Here is a 19,317-nt window from a genome sequence, read left to right as displayed (position 1 = left end):
CAGAATATTTCTAGGGCTCCTCTGAGGTCTACCTTGATTATAAATTGTACATGCATATTGTCAAGGTAAATTACCAACCACATTGTAACTCAATAAATTAAATGGATCACACACTCTTAGAAATCCTTAGTGAATAATTTCTGGGGTGATAAAGGTCTTTGACTCATATGAAAGCATCTACAAAGTATATCAGCTAAGAATATGGCACCTCTTGCAGGTTAGTGCTCACATCCTCCAAACCCCCTGCCTCTTATGCCTGACTCACAGCTTCAAAAAAGCAAGCTCAGTAGCTTTCTTCAGAATTCTGAAAACCCTCCACCCACACAGTAGGGAGATGGCTCAGGAGGAGTGCACGAGCAACCCTGTGCCCAACACAACTATTTCCTTTGGAGCAAAGGCCTGCGAGACCTGCCGGGCTCCCTCCTGTGCTCAGCCGACTGTCTGGCGCCCAGGGCTGAGGCCTCTTCCCCACTCTCCTCTCCAGATTCACGCTCCTCATCCACGGTGTGAAATAGTGGTTTGGGCCTCAAAGCCTTTTTGCTCCGGCCAACATGCTCTTCTTGGCTTGGACTTATTTGATAACCAGAGCTGGACGGCTTCCCTCCTCTGTTTAAACTCTTCATTGTGGTTATTTGTTGTGTCCGTTGTCTCTCTTGCAGCGACCGTGTTTGAGAGTGTGCGTCAAACATGATGAAGGAGAGTTCTGAATCGCTGCTGTCTGCATCTAGGAAAGCATGACGAGAAGAGGTAAGAGCAAGACCAGGTCAGAGAGAAGAGAAATCCCGATGGCGAGAGCTCAGTGTGAAGCAGGCCTTTTTGAGGGTCCAGTTCTGACACTCAACATTCTTATCAGCATGACCTTCTCCCTCAGGTCTGCTACCCCAGCGGGAGAGTAGAGTACAGTTGACTCTTGAGTAGCATGGGGATGAGGGGCACCAACGGCCTGCACAGTCAAAAATCCATGAAAACTGTTGACTCCCCAAAACTTTACTAATTGCCTACTGTTGACTGGAAGCCTCACCAGTAACCCAAACATTGATTGACACATGTTTTGTCTGTTAGATGTATTCCTAGAACTGTAGTCTTAAAATAAAGTTAGCTAGAGAAAATAAAATGCCATTAAGAAAATCATACGGAAGAGAAAATTACTTTACATAGTTATTTAAAAATCCACATATGCTAGTAAGTGGACCCATGCAGTTCACACCTGAGTTGTTCAAGGATCAACTGGAGAAGCTCTATGTGCAGTGTCATTAACCTGTGTATTAAGCTTGTCTCCTCCAGGTAAGCTTGTCTCCTCCAGGTAAGTAGGGAGTGTTTTTTTTACAAAATCAGAACAATTGGTCCTTTGTGTTGTCAAAGACTGATGCTAAACTGAAGGGTAATGATTCTGTGACATGAAAATGACTGTCTTTAGCTAGGTTTGTTTTTTAATCAGTGTTGCCAGTTAAATCTGAGTTTTTTCCCTTTTAACCTTGAACTAGCCAATTTCAGAGAAACAGGGTCAGAGTGCGAGCACAGTAGACAGCCATGTGTGGCAAAGCAACTATGACCAGATGCTCTCATTTCAAAAGAGGGAAGAAGGGGAACAGATCGAGGCTGGCACACAATGGCCATGACAATGAGGACAAAGTCCATTTGTTGGAAACATATTATGTGTCTGCCACTGTGCTAACCATCCTGCATCTATTATTATGCCATCGGATCCTTATCATGACCCTTTGTGAGGAGAAAGAGTGTGGCGCTCATTTCCCAGGCGAAGGCTTCAGAGGGTAAGTGACTTTCTGCCTGGCTCTCCCCCTGTACCAGGCTGTCACCTTACAATGTCACGTGCGGTCCGGACAGCTGCATCAGGAGACGGGGAAAGCCACTGGGGACCCAGGCAATGTCCCCTCTTGGCTGCCCTCACAAAGAGCTGCAAGGTGCCCAGGACATGGCCTTTCCTTCACTGTGCACACACCCTCGAAGGGTATTTTTCACAAGATCTTTAATTCTCATTTTCTCAAAATGTTAACCTCAGACATTCATTTTCCTTTAAATATCCTCCTGAGAATTGAGGTATTTTAAGGCCCTTTTTAAACCTGAAATCAAGTTCTTTCTCCCACTTTCTTCTCCCTTCTAAAAAGCAAGACAAAAAACAGAATCCCCAGAGCTAGTGCTAACATGCACACAGGCTTACACCTGACCCCATGTGGTTAGCACCTGGGACATCACAAAATCTTAAATGCCCTGTTCAATGACGTCTTCCCGAAATGTGACCAGTTTATCCTGAGGAGGTGGTCTGGAAGATGAGGGGGACAAAAGCTGGGATCAACGCTTTGAATAAAGAAAACATAGTATACTAGAGGCTCGGTGCACGAAATTTATGCAGGGGGGGGAGGGAGCGAATCCCTCAGCGCGGCCTGTGCCCTCTTGCAGTCCGGGAGCCCTTGGGGATATCTGACTGACGGGGGAGTGGGCCTAAGCCAGCAGTAGGACATCCTTAGCACTGTTGCAGAGGTGGGAGAGGCTCCCACACCTCTGCTGTGCTCACCAGCTGTGAGCCCGGCTCTGGCTGACCAGCGCTCTGGCTGTGGGAGCACACTGACCACCAGGGGGCAGCTCCTGCATCGAGTGTCTGCCCCCTGGTGGTCAGTGCGTGTCATAGCGACTGGTTGTTCTGCCGTTAGGTCTATTTGCATATTAGCCTTTTATTACATAGGATTACTTGTTCATTTTTAATGACTCCCCTTTAATTTGTGCTCTACAATTGGCCTGGAAGCAGAGATCCCTTTATTCTTTGGTGCTTGGAACACTACCTAAACACCTAAGAAAGCACAGTCCATGTGTCTCCCCCAGCGCCCAGCCTCCCCCCCCCCCGCCCCACCCCGGCTTCCAACCACTCCTTTCTAACATGTGCTTCATCAGTGGGCAGGCTCTCCTTGCCCTCTCCTGACCACCTTCTGGTTATTAGAAAGTGGGTTCTATGCACGAGGAAGAGGCTTGGGAAGGCAACTTTGGACATGAGATCTGTCCAAAATGGGAGAAAGTAGTTCCGTGGAAAGTGGGGGGAGGAGGAGAGTGGGGACGACTCTCTGTCCCATTTGCACACCCATCCTCCCACACCCAGGCAGCACAGTGCCAGGGGTAGGGGAGGGGAGGGAGAGCTCAGTGCAAGGGGGAGGGGAGGGGAGGGCAGGGAGAGCGCAGTGCCAGGGGGAGGGGAGGGGAGGGAGAGCGCAGTGCCAGGGGGAGGGGAGGGGAGGGAGAGCGCAGTGCCAGGGGGAGGGGAGGGGAGGGAGAGCGCAGTGCTAGGGGGAGGCAAGGGGAGGGAGAGCGCAGTGCTAGGGGGAGGCGAGGGGAGGGAGAGCGCAGTGCCAGGGGGAGGGGAGGGGAGGGAGAGCGCAGTGCCAGGGGGAGGGGAGGGGAGGGAGAGCGCAGTGCCAGGGGGAGGTGCGGGGAGGGAGAGCGCAGTGCTAGGGGGAGGCGCGGGGAGGGAGAGCGCAGTGCTAGGGGGAGGCACGGGGAGGGAGAGCGCAGTGCTAGGGGGAGGGGAGGGGAGGGAGAGCGCAGTGCCAGGGGGAGGGGAGGGTTAGGGTTAGCGCAGTGCCAGGGGGAGGGGAGGGCAGGGAGAGCGCAGTGCCAGGGGGAGGTCGGGGAGGGAGAGCGCAGTGCCAGGGGGAGGAGAGGGGAGGGAGAGCACAGTGACAGGGGGAGGGGAGGGCAGGGAGAGTGCAGTGCCAGGGGGAGGGGAGGGGAGGGAGAGCACAGTGCCAGGGGGAGGGGAGGGGAGGGTGAGCGCAGTGCCAGGGGGAGGGGAGGGCAGGGAGAGCGCAGTGCCAGGGGGAGGGGAGGGGAGGGAGAGCACAGTGCCAGGGGGAGGGGAGGGCAGGGAGAGCACAGTGCCAGGGGGAGGGGAGGGGAGGGCAGGGAGAGTGCAGTGCCATGGGGAGGTCGGGGAGGGAGAGCGCAGTGCCAAGGGGAGGGGAGGGGAGTGGAGGGCAGGGAGAGCGCAGTGCCAGGGGGAGGTCGGGGAGGGAGAGCGCAGTGCCAAGGGGAGGGGAAGGGAGGGGAGGGCAGTGCCAGGGGGAGGGGAGGGGAGGGAGAGCACAGTGCCAGGGGGAGGGGAGGGGAGGGGAGGGCAGGGAGAGCACAGTGCCATGGGGAGGGGAGGGGAGGGAGAGCACAGTGCCAAGGGGAGGGGAGGGGAGGGGAGGGGAGGGAGAGCGCAGTGGTATGGGGAGGTGGGGGAGGGAGAGCGCAGTGCCATGGGGAGGGCAGGGAGAGCACAGTGCCATGGGGAGGTGGGGGAGGGAGAGCGCAGTGCCATGGGGAGGGGAGGGGAGTGAGAGCTCAGTGCCAGGGGGAGGGGAGGGAAGGGAGAGCACAGTGCCAGGGGGAGGGGAGGGGAGAGCAGGGAGAGCGCAGTGCCAGGGGGAGGGGAGGGCAGGGAGAGCGCAGTGCCAGGGGGAGGGGAGGGGAGGGAGAGCACAGTGCCATAGGGAGGGGAGGGGAGGGAGAACACAGTGCCAGGGGGAGGGGAGGGCAGGGAGAGCACAGTGCCATGGGGAGGGGAGGTGGGGGAGGGAGAGCACATTGCCGGGGGGAGGGGAGGGGAGGTAGAGTGCAGTGCCAGGGGGAGGGGAGGGGAGGGCATGGAGAGCGCAGTGCCAGGGGGAGGGGAGGGGAGGGCAGGGAGAGCACAGTGCCAGGGGGAGGGGAAGGGAGGGCAGGGAGAGCACAGTGCCATGGGGAGGTGGGGGAGGGAGAGCGCAGTGCCGGGGGAGGTGGGGGAGGGAGAGCGCAGTGCCATGGGGAGGGCAGGGAGAGCACAGTGCCATGGGGAGGTGGGGGAGGGAGAGCGCAGTGCCATGGGGAGGGGAGGGCAGGGAGAGCTCAGTGCCAGGGGGAGGGGAGGGGAGGGCAGGGAGAGCGCAATGCCAGGGGAGGGCGTAGAGAAGTCTCCTCAGCAGTAAGATGTGAACATCTGGGCTTCCATCTGCCACAGGGGACCTCCCTTCTGGACCTGCACCAGGCGGGAGGCAGGAAGGAGAAGCAGGGCAGGCCGGGCCTCTGCTCAGGCCGGAGCCCGCTACTGGGCTGGGAGCTGAGTCCGGTGCAGACCTAGAGGCAGGGCCGCCCTCCCCACGCCCTCCTGGCCCTGTGGTAGGTTTAGTTGTGGTAAAATACACGTCACATACAATTAGCATTTTAGCCCTTTTTCATTTTAAGCATTTTTGGGTGCACAGGTCTGTGGCACGGGGTGCCTGCTCCGTGCTCCACAGCCAGGGGCACTCCATCCAGAGCGCCGCATCTCCCCGCCTGCTCTGGTGCCAGTCTCAGCCATAGAAGGCTGTCCAGGCAGGGCCTCTGTCCTGTAGCATCAGGTGAACCCCAAGGGCGAAGGAGCCTGGGAAGAGGAGGTGGCGACCCCCCAAAGCAGCAGGGAGCTCCCAGACACCCAGAGCCAGGGCTGCTCTGCCCCTGGAAGGCGAGGGCCGGAGGCGGGAAGGCCTGCTGGCCGCCCCTCCGGCTGCTCCCCAAAGCCCCTCCGCCATTCCCTGACCTTGTTCGGCCCGAAGGCCTCGAGGATTTCAGTACTTGTGCCCAGATACACACCGAGGACTGTCTCAGTCTCACCAGGATGGTGATTATAATCCGTTAAAACGCGTTAAGGATAAGTCGCCTTCACTGCTTTTCCCTCTCAGATTTCCAGGTGCGCCAGCCGCACATCTGAAAGGAAAACCACTGGGCGGAGGACGTCACTTCACTGCTCCATCCGTTCACAGGGAGCTGACGTTTCTGCTGTGCTGTCTTCCTTCCCAGGATCCTCTCCACCTCCCGGCCCGTCCTCTCGCCCTCTCCATGAGTAACACAACCGCTGGTGCTCCGGCGCATTCGCTGGCGCTGGCGTCCCCCCCTGTTCCCAGAGCTTTCTGTGAGCCCACTGGCTTCCCTTGGGGCCACAGGCCACACTCTGCATGCGGAAAGGACCAGGACCCTGCCCTTACAGATGGAATGGCAGCGCGAAGAAGTGGGGTTTGATGTTTTCTTCATGTAAGTCCTGGGTAGATCTTCCAGTGAGCTGCCTTTTAGGACATCGATTGCAAGGATATGCTCTTTTGACCTGGTAATCTGGTGAATAATGTAAACACATTTCCAAATGTTCAACAACCACACGTCCGGAGTACATTCCACTTTGTAAGGTGCAGTATTGCTTTAACGTTCTGCTGTATTTTTAAAAAATATATTGTTATTGATTTCAGAGAGGAAGGGAGAGGGAAAGAGAGCTAGAAACATCAATGATGAGAGAGAATCATTGATCAGCTGCCACCTGCATCCCCCCCCCCCCCCCCCGCCCTCGGGGATCAAGCCCACAACCTGGGTATGTGCCCTTGACCAGAATCGAACTTGGGCCAATGCTCTATCCACTGAGCCAAACCATCTAGGCTGTTCGGCTGTATTTTGTGTCTAATGCTTTATTAAGATTTGTGCATTAGTGCTCAGGAAAGCCGTTTGCTGCTGCCTTAGCAGGTGGTATTGGGTTCATAGCACCAGTCCTTTCTGTGAGGCTTCGTGTCTTCTGTTCACTCTCACAACATAAACAGCACCGATGAGTCAGCGCAGGAAGGGCTTTAGAATTAATCTATTATGCACCCTGTACTGGGGCTCCTTTTGTTTGCTTTTGTCTGTGGAATAGCGCTTTCATAACATAAAATGATACTAGTCACGAGACTGTGATCTGAGAGATACTAGACCAATGAGACAGAATTGAGAGTTCAAAACTCTCTCAGGATGAGTGGCTTTAGTACAACAAAGATGGCATTTCATTTTAAAGAGAAAAATGGTGTGGGGACAGGAACATAACCATTTGAAAACAATCTCTATCTTAATCTACACAAAGATAAATCTCAGATGATTTGAAAGATATATGAGAAAGTCAAGCTATTAAAGTTCTAGATGAAAAATATTGGGTCTAGTCAAACCCTGGTCCTCAAACCAGGCTGTTTATAGAAATAATGTCTCAAGTTGTGGAATTTCAGTTCTCAACCTCATAACCCTTTCTTGCTGATACAACAGCATGACAAAAAAGTGTCCCTCAGGCCACAAAAAAAGGAGAGGATGTGAGTCAGTTTACCACTACACCTTGCTTGTTATCTCAGGAAATTGTGCCATGAATATTTTTTAGGGGAGATGTGTGTGTGTGTGTGTGTTTGTGGGGGGGGGGGTTGCTTTTGTTGCTGATGAAATGGATGATTAGCACAATTTTAAAACATAAAGCGGTCACCAAGCGTGCTAATGTTGCTAAGGGTGTGAAAGAAACAATGACCACAGGCCATTGGAGAGGCAGGAAAACTGTGGCTGATTTGGGTGAAGGCACAGCAGTTAGCCCCTGGCAGCATTTCCAGGCAGTGGTGTGTGTCAAGCGAAGGTGCCGCAGCCCTGAAAGACACCCCTGGGACCCGTGCTGAAGGGGGTGGTTTGATAAATTTAAGAGAAGTGTGTGTTTATAGGTTAAACAGTACATTAGACATGTACCATATATAAGAAAGGTTAAAACAGGGAATCATTAGGGGGTCTGGAATGAGTTAATTCAATTTACATTATTTCTAAGGGAAAAAAATGATTCGGTTTTCAAACAAATCACTTCCTGAACAGACTTCCAGAATGAATTAAGTTTGAGAACCAAGGTTCCACTGTAAGTCATTTCCTAATTTTTCTTCGGAAATCAAGTAAATTTGATTCATCAGAATCTGAATGGCAAGTGTGTCCAAAAACTAAAAGATAACTGTGAAACTTGAGGAAAAAGCATTAACAACAAATACGAGACAATAGATGATGTCTTAGTTATAGAATGTTCTCCAAATTCATTTAAGGAAACCAGCAACCAAATAGAAAACAATGGGCCAAGGAAACACAGAAGCTTCCTCAAAAGAAAGACAGATGGTTCTAAAATTATGAAATGATGCTCAACCGCACTAAAAATAAAAGGACTCACGAAAATTAAATTTTATCCTATCATATCATAGATTACTCAAAAGTTTGACAATAGCCAGTGGTGGTAAAAGTGTTCAGCAATGACCTTTCTCACAGACTTTTGATGTACATAAATTTAAATATATATAATTTTTTAGCCAAAATTTTTACTTCCAGGAAAAAGTACTAAGAAAATAATTGCATGTTTGTGCAAAAATCCATCACAAGTGATCCAAGGCACTTATTATATATCATTGCTTATATTCACAAAAAAATTGGAACTACCTTAAATATTGGTCAATAAGGATTTAACTAAATAAATCATGGTGCTCTTATGTAATTTATTTTTATTAAGTCATTAAAAATGATCAAAAGGTTCATATCTATTGACAAGGGAAGATGTCCACAACATATGGTTGAGTGAATTAGACAATTTATAAAAGTTACAGAACAGTGACTATGCTATGATTTTATGTATATGATGGTGCTGGTGGTTTGTGACTTTTGTTTTTGTGTGTTTTTTTGTATCAGGTCTGGATCAGGAGGGTGTAGAGAGAATTATGGGATTATATAGTGATTATATCTGGGTTTGGGGTTTCAAGTACTTTTAACTTTCTTTTTATTCCTTTCAATACTGGTTGATTTTGTTTTTATATCAAACAAGTTTTAAAATCAGAAATAAAAAAATTAATTTTAAAGAATAATATATTCACTTTTCAAAGATTTAATTCTAAAAACCTATATGTGTCCAGCCGGCATGGCTCAGTGGTTGAGCATCTACCTATGAACTGGGAGGTCATGGGTTCAATTTCTGGTCAGGGCACATGCCCGGGTTTTGGGCTTCATCCCCAGCAGCCAATCAATGATTCTTTCTCATCATTGATGTTTTTATCTCTTGCTCCCTCTCCCTCTCTGAAATCAATACAAATATATATAAAATAAAATAAAATCATATATGTTTAGGTCATTGGAATTTCAAATGTGATTTAAAATCTTGAAATTTTAGGAAAATTTAAATTGATATGTATGCATATGTATGTGTGCATACAGATATTAAAAGGGAAATATTTAATCAGTAAATTTGATGAAATTATTTTAGTAAAATTTAACCAACTTTGGAGAATTCTGGAAATTTTTAAACCATGGGTGAATTCTGTGACTTTAAAAATGTGCCCATTTTTTTTGTTTTTCTAAGACGGGGGTTAACAAATTAGGAGCCTTGGGCTATATTCAGTCTGCAACCTGTGAACTGAAAATGGTTGTTACATTTTTAAATGGCTGAAAAAATTAAAAGAATATTTCATGACAAGTAAAATGATAGGAAATTCAAATTTCAGTGTCCATCAATGAATTTTTGAATTAGATTAATAAAAAAGTTGTTTTTTTTTTCCTCTCTCTCTCCCTCTTTTTGGTTCTAGAAGTACCTATATAATAGTCTTGATTTTTCATTCTGGCCTCCAAGCCCCAAAATATATATCATCTGGCTCTTTCCAGAAAAGAGGACAGCAGCCAGACACGCAAGTCACCTTGGCGGGCAGCGGCCTCCCCGTCTCCCCTTGCCGGCTGAGGATGGCTGTAGGGAAAGGAGAGGTAGCGGATGTTTTTGGCACCGGCCTGTAGGGAACAAGCAGAAATAAAGGCAGAGTTAGCTACTGCGATTTGAAGTTTCACGTGGCAAACAAAGTGGAGGACACAGACTTACACTGTGGCATCTTTTTTGGATCACTGGCTTTCCGTTATTTTTGTTTAAAAACACAGACTGCTTCAGCCTTTAATATACTGTTTATGTGCTTTCCTTGTCGTGATAAAACTGACCATGATAACCCTCTCGAAGTTATTCCCACAGCCTCACTGAGATTAGGGCGGAGAGGAGGACCTACCCCAGACCCAACTCCATCCATTGGTCCCGGTAAGGCTGCTTTGATATGGCCTCAAATGGACTAGCTCAGATGCACAGCGGATAATATGGAAATAAGGTCCAAGTGTCTTGGCTAAAACAACCTCTTCGCTGGGAGAGGTGTAAGCTTCCTAGAGCCAGGGGCGCTGGTTCCCGGAGGTCCAGGCTCGTTCAGTCCTGGCCACCATGGAGTTCGGTCCAGACTCAGGACACAGCACGTACGCTGCCGTCGCTTACCCCTCCTGGAGGAGAGATCCCTTGGGTTCCTAAGGTCCTGGACTCCAAGAGGGATACCTGAGTGTGTGTCCTGCCCCACTGCTTTTGCATTTCTCTGTCAACAAGGCAGTGGTTTTGTTTGTTTAAGTGTCAATGGTAGTCACCTGAGGAGGCCCTGTCCTGGGATGAGCCAGCTCTCAGGTGTGTCCACCTTACAAGCCCCCTTACCGGCGTTCCCCAGGGCAGGCTGTGGCCTTTCCTCATACTCTCCCGTAAGGTGTTCTGGCGGCGGATCAGGATCTCCTTAGCCTGCTTCTCAATTGTTCGGGGTTTGAGGTTGTATTTGTTATAGGACGGTGTCTGCAGGAAGAGGAAACATCAAATACGAAGGGAATCTCCAGTAAAACTGTCATCCTCAGGAGGTTATAAAAGTATCACAAATTAAGACTACTAGAGCAAGAAGACACCATGCAAGTCGTCTGAGCATTTTCCTCAATCACAGGGGAGCAGGCTGTGGCCCCCAAAAGAAAAGTCCGTGACTGTGGTCACCCCTTTTGGGACTCCTGTGGTTGGAGTGGTGCCTCCTGGCTCACAGAGCGGTGCTCTCCCCTGTCCTGTCCCTCTGTTACCCTTGCAGGTACCCCCAATGTTCACAGACTTGTGCTGCCCCATACACACAATTTCTTTCCTAGTGTTTTTTATACTAGGCCAGTGGTTACTGAATTTAATGAATCAGGAAAATGTCAGAACTACGTTGGGAATTTCTATAAGGTTGCTATTTTTTAATTTTGCCAACTAAAGATAAATTTAAAAAATCAACCAAATATATCATCTCAGATAAAGAAACAGATCCAGAGACAGAGAAGCATTGATCAAACCATCAAACCTCAGAGGGAAGGCAGGGGAGGGTGGGGGTAAGAGGGAGAGATCATGCATATAAGCATAACCAATGGACACAGACACCAGGGGGGTGAGGGCATGAGCAGGGTGGGTGGGGGAGCAATGGGGGGGGATGAGGACACATATGTAATACCTTAATCAATAAAGAAAATAAAAAGGAATAGTCCTTCAAACTGAATCAATTTAGCTTTATGAAAAATTACTTCCTTGTCCTTATCAAGGCCAGGAAAAACCTCTGTTGTACCATAGACCAACATCAGTCCTCAGATGTTTACAAAGTGCTTAACTGGCACTTCTTCTCTCCCTTCTTTTCACTCAACGTTACCAGTGAATGCCCTGTTTCCTGAGGGTTAGTAGGTCTCTTAAATAATGGGACCAGGACTGAAGATGTGATCACTCTTGGCTAACCAATGCTTTAACAGAACATTCAATTCAATAGCAAAAGAGCAAATGTCTATGTACAGGTGCCATGATAGACATGAACTTTTAAAAAATGGTTAAGTTAGAATTATGATCTTCAAAGGGTTCTAGTCTACTGAGGGAGTTATACACATAAGTATATACTGTTATGTACTCAGGTAAGTGAGAAGATGTTGGGGTGTGCAGGGAGTATGGAGGACAGGCAAAAGGCAATCAGTTGTCTAGTGTTTGTATTTTAATGTATGTATATCCAGTGAAGTATATTTGTGGTCTTTATCATCTATTAACTCAATCACAGTTATTAAGCCTCATAAAATGGCAATTGTCTAAAAATAGTTCCATAAAAAAGGCATAGGTTGGGGGGGAGGGTTGGTCAAGGAAACAAAGGTGAATTAGCAAAGCCAGCTTTCTCTTTGTGCTGATGGGAGAGCTTTGACAGCCACTCTTGACAAATTAACCAATGTGACAAGAACTTGTCCAAAAAGTTGAATTTTAAAGACAGTTTGAAATATGGGTTTTTATCTACCATCACTAATGATGGACCTCAACCTAAGTATCTATATTGTAAAAACCCAGTGGCCCTAACAACCAAAGACTGGTGCGGGTGGGTGGGGCTGTGAGCACGGCAGGGCTTGCGGGGGTGGGCGTCTGTGTGATTTTGCGTGCTGGGCTTCTGGTATTTTATATGTTGAGACATTAAAGAAAGACATATAACACTATCATAAAATATTTTAAAAATAAACATCTAGAATACTAAGACAAACTTTTATAATTTTTTATCAATGTTAAGTTCACACAAAACTGAACTCAGTGTGTGTGTGTTTACACACATATACATATACACTGAGTGGCCAGATTATTATGATCTCTGAATGCATAATAATCTGGCCACTCAGTGTATATCCTATATAATAAAAGGCTAATATGCAAATTGTCCCCTCAACCAGGAGTTCGATCAGCAGGCAGGCCGGCCAACCGCCCATGTCCCCTCCCCTGGCCAAGCTGGCTGGACCCCACCCATGCACGAATTCATGCACCGGGCCTCTAATATTTATATATACACACTGAGTGGCCAGATTATTATGTGTTCAGAGATCATAATAATCTGGCCACTCAGAGTATATGTATACATATATGTGTGTGTACTTTTATATATATATATATATATATATATATATGTATATATATATATATATATATTGCTAGTAGGATTTTCCTACACCTTGATTTGAGAGAAGGTTGTACTTTAACAAAAATTCAAACGCTTTGTTTCTATTTTGCCTCATATCACATCACTCATGTGCTTGTCCAGTTTCCCTGTCTGCAGGGAGCATAGGAGGTGCTATGCATATAATGTATATTTAAGTTTTTTTCCTTTCCTTCCTCCTTTTCTGACTTTTAATGAGGAGTTGGTGACTGTTTAAAACCTGTATTTCCCACTAAAATTTGAGCTCTATGGGATAAAGATGTGCATTATAGATGTGCATATCATTGCTGAAGGGAACTGAAGCTAAATAAATTGAAACTATATCCTTTGAAAGTATATTGAGGAGTGACATCAGAGGAATGGCAGTGTGAGAGATCCCCCTGGCATCTCCCCCTGAAATTTCAAAAATGTAACCAACTATAATTCAACAAAGAAATCCCTACTCAATACAGAGGCATGCCTGAGAGACCCACTCACTGAAACATCTAAGGTGGGCAACTGGGAATAAAGAGGGAGATGAGAAGGGAGGAAAGCACAGATGGTCTTCAGATGCAGCCATACAGCCAGGAGCTCTTGGCTGGGCCTGGAGAGGGGAGGAAGCCAGCAGTAGCAGGTGCTTCCTTCAGATGGGAGGAACTGACAGCTGGGGGGCAAAAGTGGGGAGGGAGTCCAGCACGGCCAGTGAAGGGGACAGTGGTTGAGCCAGCAGACATCTGACAGAGCACCTAGAGTGTTCACCTCAGGTAAGTGGGAAGGCTGAGACACTGGGCTCTATAGGACACTTACCACACAAGGCCACTCTATCAACTCAAGGAAACTTAGCAGCTCTGCCCAATACATAGAAACAAACACAGGGAAGCAGCCAAAATGCGGAGACATAGAAACATGTCACAAATGAAAGAAATGGAGGAAAGCAAACTACTGGATATAGACTTCAAAACCACAGTTATATGGTTACTCTAGAATCTTCTAGAAACCTCCAAGAAACTTAGTGAGATTTTTGAGGATCTTAGTGAAAATGCCAAAATAATGGAAAAGGACCAGTCAGAAATTAAGCACACACTGACTGAAATTAAGAATAATATACAGGGATTCAATAGTAGACTAGAGGGTCCTGAGAATCAAATCAACGATTTGAAATATGAGGAAGCAAAAAACACCCAACCAGAAGAGCAAAAAGAAAAAAAAAATCCAAAAATATGAAGATAGTGTAAGGAGCCTCTGGGACAACTTTAAGCATACCAATGTTCGAGTTATGGGGGTGCCAGAAGAGAGAGAGAGAGAGAGCAAGATATTGAAAACCTATTTGAAGAAATAATGACAGAAAACTTCCCCTACCTAGTGAAAGAAATAGACTTACCAGTCCAGGAAGCACAGAGAACCCCAAACAAGAAGAATCCAAAGTGGACTATACCAAGACACATCATAATTAAAATGCCAAGAGAAAAAGACAAAGAGAGAATCTTAAAAGCAGCAAGAGAAAAGCAGTTAGTTATCTACAAGTGAATGCTTATACGACTGTCAGCTGATTTCTCAACAGAAACTATGTAGGCCAGACGGGAGTGGCAAGAAATATTCAAAGTGATGAATATCAAGGACCTTCAACCAGCAAAGCTATCATTTAGAATTGAAGGTCAGATAAAGAGCTTTACAGACAAGAAAAAGCTAAAGGAGTTCATCACCACCAAACCAGTATTATATGAAATGCTGAAGGGTATTCTTTAAGAAGAGAAAGAAGAAGAAAAAGGTAAAGATAAAAAATATAAACAACAAAATGCCAGCAAATACGTATCTATCAACAATTGAATTTAAAAATCAAACAAATAAGAAATCTAATGAACAGAATAAACTGGTGAATAAAATAGAATCAGAGGCATGGAAATGGAACAGACTGACGATTCTCAGAGGGAAGGATGGTGGGAAGAGATTAAGCAAAGACCTTATATGCATGTATGCATTACCTATGGACACAGACAATAGGGTGGCAAAGGCCTGGGGTTGGGGGGGAATTGGGTGGAGGGGAGCTATGGGGGGAAGAAAGAGATACATCTGTAATAATCTCAACAATAAATATATTTTTAAAAAATCCTTATACATCAATAATTGCCCTAAATGTAAATAGTCTGAATTCACCAATAAAGAGGCTGAGTAGCAGAGTGGATCAAAACCAAACCCAACTATATGCTCCTACAAGAGACACATCTAAGATGCAAAGGCAAAGTTAGATTCAAAGTAAAGGGGTGGAAAATTATTCTCCACGCAGGTAACATCCACAGAAAAGCAGATGTAGCCATATTTATATCTGATGAAATAGATTTCAAGATAACAGCAGACAAAGATGGGCACTTTATAATGATAAAGGGGACACTTCATCAAGAAAATATAACACTTCTTAATACATATGCACCCAACCAGGGAGCACCATATTATACAAAACAGCTACTAACAGAACTAAAGGGACAATCAAAGCACAGTTATAGTTGGGGACCTTAATACTCCACTTAATACTCTAGACACACCAACCAAACAGAAAATCAGTAAAGAAATACTGGCTTTAAATGAAACACTAGACCAAATAGACACAATTGACTTTAACAGAACATTTCATCCCAGAACATCAGATTATACATCCTTTTCCAGCGCGCATGGGACATTATCAAGGATAAACCATATGTTGGGTCACAAAACTAGCACAAATTCAAGAAGACTGAAATTATACCAAGCATATTCTCTGACCACAATGCCTTGAAATTAGAAATCAACTGCAAAAAGGAAGTAAGAAACCCACAAATAGGTAGAAATTAAACAATGTACTACTAAAAACTGACTGAGTCAAAGAAGAAGTAAAAAATGAGAGCAAAAGATATATAGAGACAAATGAGAATGACAATATAACATATCACAGCCTATGGGATGCAGCAAAAGCAGTGATAAGAGGAAAATTTATATCATTACATGCCTATCTCAAGAAACAAGAGAAACCCCAAATAAACAACCTAACATCACATATTAAAGAATTAGAAAAAGAACAAAAGCAACCCAAAGTTAGCAGAAGAAAGAAAATAAAATAGAGCAGAATTGAATGAAATAGAGAACAAAAAGTTCATACAAAAATTAATAAAACAAAGAGCTGGTTCTTTGAAAAGATTAAAAAAATTGGCAAAACCCTGGCTAGACTCACTAAAGGAAAAAAGGGAAAAGACCCATATAAACAAAATCAGAAATGAGAGAGAAGTTACCATTGACATCACAGATATACAAAAGATCATACTAGAAATTATAAAAAACTATATACCACCACATTCAATAACCTAGAAGAAATGGTAAGGTCCTAGAAATATATAACCTTCCTAGACTAAATCATGAAGAACTGAAAATCTATGCAGACTGATCAGCAGTGAGAATATTGAAACAACCATGAAAAAACCTCCCAAAAAATAAGTCCATGACCAGATGGCTTCACCAGTGAATTCTACCAAACTTTCAAAGAACATTTAAAACCTGTCCTTCTCAGACTCTTCGAAAAATGGAAGAAGAAGCAATACTTGCTAACACATTTTATGAGGCCAACATAAACCTGATACCAGATCCTGGCCAGGATAACACACAAAAAAGAAAACTACAGACAAATATCTCTGATGAACACAGATGCAAAAGTCCTAAATAAAATACTAGCAAATAGAATATAACAGTGCATCAAAAACAATACATCACAATCAAGTGAGGTTCATTCCAGGGGCACAGGGATGGTTCAACATACACAAATCAATCAATGCAATACACCACATTAACAAAACAAAAAAAGGGTAAAAATCATATGATCTTATCAATAGATGCAGAAAAAGCATTTGATAAGATACCACAGCCATTTATGATTAAAACGACCAATAAAGGGTGAAGGTTGGAAGACGGCTGCTGACGGAAGGCAGACTGCAAGATAGTGCATGAGTGAGAGAACAAAGGGAGAGTGTGTGGTCGCACGGGGAGTGTTTGTTGGTGAGTTGAGGGACTGTGGGGGACTGCTGGACGGGGTTCTCCTGATCGGGCAGCCTCCACTGCTGCTGGGATCCCTCCCAGAGCGACTGGCTCTGACACGGAGACCACGCCATCTTGAAAGGGAGAGTGGATGTTGTCGGAAGCCTGAAAACCCCAGGAATCTACAACTATGGCACCCAGCAAACAGCTGTGAACCCGAGAACATTGGTCCCCAAGTGGCACGAGCATGCGGATTCGGAGGAGCTCTGCGCCTCCTCACGGAAAGGTCAGATTTCGCCTGGCATAAGGTGAGGTCTGTGGTCTGGGCAGGAGAGAGAACGCACAGGGCGGGAGCTGGAAGACCTGGGGAAGTCTGCACCCAGAAAAATCCACAGGTGTTGGGGCTGGCGTGATCCGTGAATGTGGAAGGGGATCTGCAGAGCTGCTAACAGAAGGGAACTCTAAAAAGCAACCCATTTTGATCTGGGCGCAAAAGGACAGTCTAAAAATTTTAACAGTGTGCCGGCTGCTTAGACCCAAGGGGAAAAAAGACTGCACAGACTTGCACCTCAGCGCCGGAGTTCGCACACTTACTCTGGCTCTTGTTTATTTTTATTTTTGTTTTTATTTTTTTCCTTTTTAAATCCTTGCTTCTGATTACTAAGCCCAATACATAGGATCACCCAAATGGGGACACTCTAAGAGACTGCAAGGGAATCAGAGCGGGGAATAACGATCAGAGAACCAGCTCTGGGTCAGCCCATTCCCCCAAACCGGTATTAAGTGCCACAAAGAAAACAAAATCTAAACTCTAGCTAGAGAGGACCTATAGACCCGGAGGTCAATCCAGAAACACTGCCACCCAGGGGTTGAATCACAAATTAACTCTTGTGTAAACACAAATAAAGGACTATGAGAAATAAAGACATACTGCCTGTTTGAAAATCAGGACTGGCTTACAACATTGAGGGGCAGTGGAACGCAGGGAACTGCAATACTGTCCTGACTAGGAAACAGGCGTGCCAAACAGGACAGTAGAGGAAGTGAATGACCTTCACTTCTGCACATTTTTATTTTTATTTTTTTTTCATCTTTTACTTAAGAAACTAATTTTTTTCTTTTTTCCTCACTTGATTTTACCTTTTTAATTATTATATTTTTATTTTCAATCAGTATTATTACTATTACTATTTTACCCTTTTTAAAAAAGTGTCATTTTATTTTCTCTTTATTTTACTTTGGGATTAGTGTTCCACATTTTATTTTCATCTTTCCTTTAGCATCATTTTACTCTATCTCAGCTTTACCTTTATGCCAACACTCTCTTCCTCACTTTTCCCCTTTTGTTGTCCTGTTTCTCTTACCCTATTCCTGCTTTAGATTTTCCCTATTCCTTCTTTTTACCCCCTGTTAAAATTTCACCCTACTTATATATCTAACTTCCAATCCCCTGCTCCAAGTCCATACACACCTCTCTCTTCTCTTTCTTCACTATCCAATTTTTTTTCTGTCTGTCCTTTTGTTGTTGTTTGCTGGATTGTCGATTTTATCGTTTTTTGTTTTTTTTTTAATGCTTGTCTGTGATATTGTTTTTCTTTTTTTGTTTTTTGCTTCTGTTTTCCCTCGCCTCACTTGATATTAGTTGTTGTTTGTAGTTTGCATTAATCTCTAGGTATTTGTTGCTGGCATTTGTTGGGATTAGTGGCTGTTCTATTGGAGTTTCACCCCATATAAATAGTTTTCCCCCCTCTTCTTTCTTATTCTCTTTCTTTTCTCTCTTACTTTTTCCCCCTTTTCCCAATTTTATTTTTGCACTCCATTTTTCCTCTCCTTTCTTTCTTTCTTTCTTTCTTTCTTTCTTTCTTTCTTTCTTTTCTTTCTTTCTTCTCCTTTAATTCGCTTTTCTCTGGTGGTCACCTTTATTTGGGGTTATTAGTATCATGAATACATTTGTGTTCAGTGCCTTGTGCATTGTGCCTTGTTGTGTTGCATTTTGTGCCTTTAAATCAACACAGGAAAGAGAGAACTACATAACCAGACACCCGGAGAAGAGAGATCATTGGGAGACCAAGAAACAGCCCACGTATGAAAGAAAAGCAGGCATCACCAGAAAAGGAAGTAAATGAAATGGAGGAAAGCAACCTGTCAGAGAAAGAATTCAGAGAAATGGTCATAAGGTGGATGAAAAGAATGGAAGACATATTCAACAATATGTGTAAGAACCAAGAGAAAATGAAGAATAACCAAGAAGAAATGAAAAATGATATTGTTGCTATAAAGAACTCAATAGAAAGCATCAAGAGTAGACTAGAAGAAGCAGAGGACCTCATCAGAGAGCTAGAAGACAAGGTAGGAAAAAAATACTCAAGTAGAGCAGATTCTAGAAAAAAAATCAAAAAGCAGGAGGAGAGCCTAAGGGAACTTTGGGACAACATGAAATGAAACAACATCTGCATAATAGGGGTGCCAGAAAGAGAGGAAACTGAGCAAGAAATAGAAAACCCGTTTGAAGAAATAATGACAGAAAACATCCCTGATATAGGGAAGAAAACCCCACACAAATCCAAAAAGCCCACAGAGTCCCAAACAAAATAAACCCCCCCAAACCAACACCAAGGCACATTATAATTAAACTAGAGGCCTGGTGCATGAAATTCATGCACGGATGGGGTGTGTCCCTCAGACCAGCTTGCACCCTCTCCAATCTGGGACCCCTCGAGGGATGTCTGACTGCCCGTGTAGGCCC

At 45.2% G+C, this 19,317-nt stretch overlaps 1 protein-coding gene across 1 annotated transcript in view; it reads right to left on the bottom strand.

Moving 5' to 3' along the window:
* Nucleotides 1-377: 377 nt before the first annotated feature.
* The window catches only part of SLC9A4 (solute carrier family 9 member A4), a 79,366-nt gene continuing 60,426 nt past the window's right edge, over nt 378-19,317 (bottom strand). Inside the window, exons 10-12 of the mRNA XM_008153426.3 lie at nt 10,298-10,429; nt 9,483-9,570; nt 378-724 (exon numbers count right to left, since the gene is read on the bottom strand). Of these exons, the coding sequence (XP_008151648.3) occupies nt 378-724; nt 9,483-9,570; nt 10,298-10,429 (567 nt within the window). The remainder of the gene's footprint in view (nt 725-9,482; nt 9,571-10,297; nt 10,430-19,317) is intronic.

This window comes from Eptesicus fuscus, chromosome 16 (genome assembly GCF_027574615.1).
Source record: "Eptesicus fuscus isolate TK198812 chromosome 16, DD_ASM_mEF_20220401, whole genome shotgun sequence".
Classification (NCBI taxonomy): Eukaryota; Metazoa; Chordata; class Mammalia; order Chiroptera; family Vespertilionidae; genus Eptesicus; species Eptesicus fuscus.
Note: the sequence above shows the minus strand (reverse complement) of the source record. Positions and strands in the feature narration are given on the sequence as shown.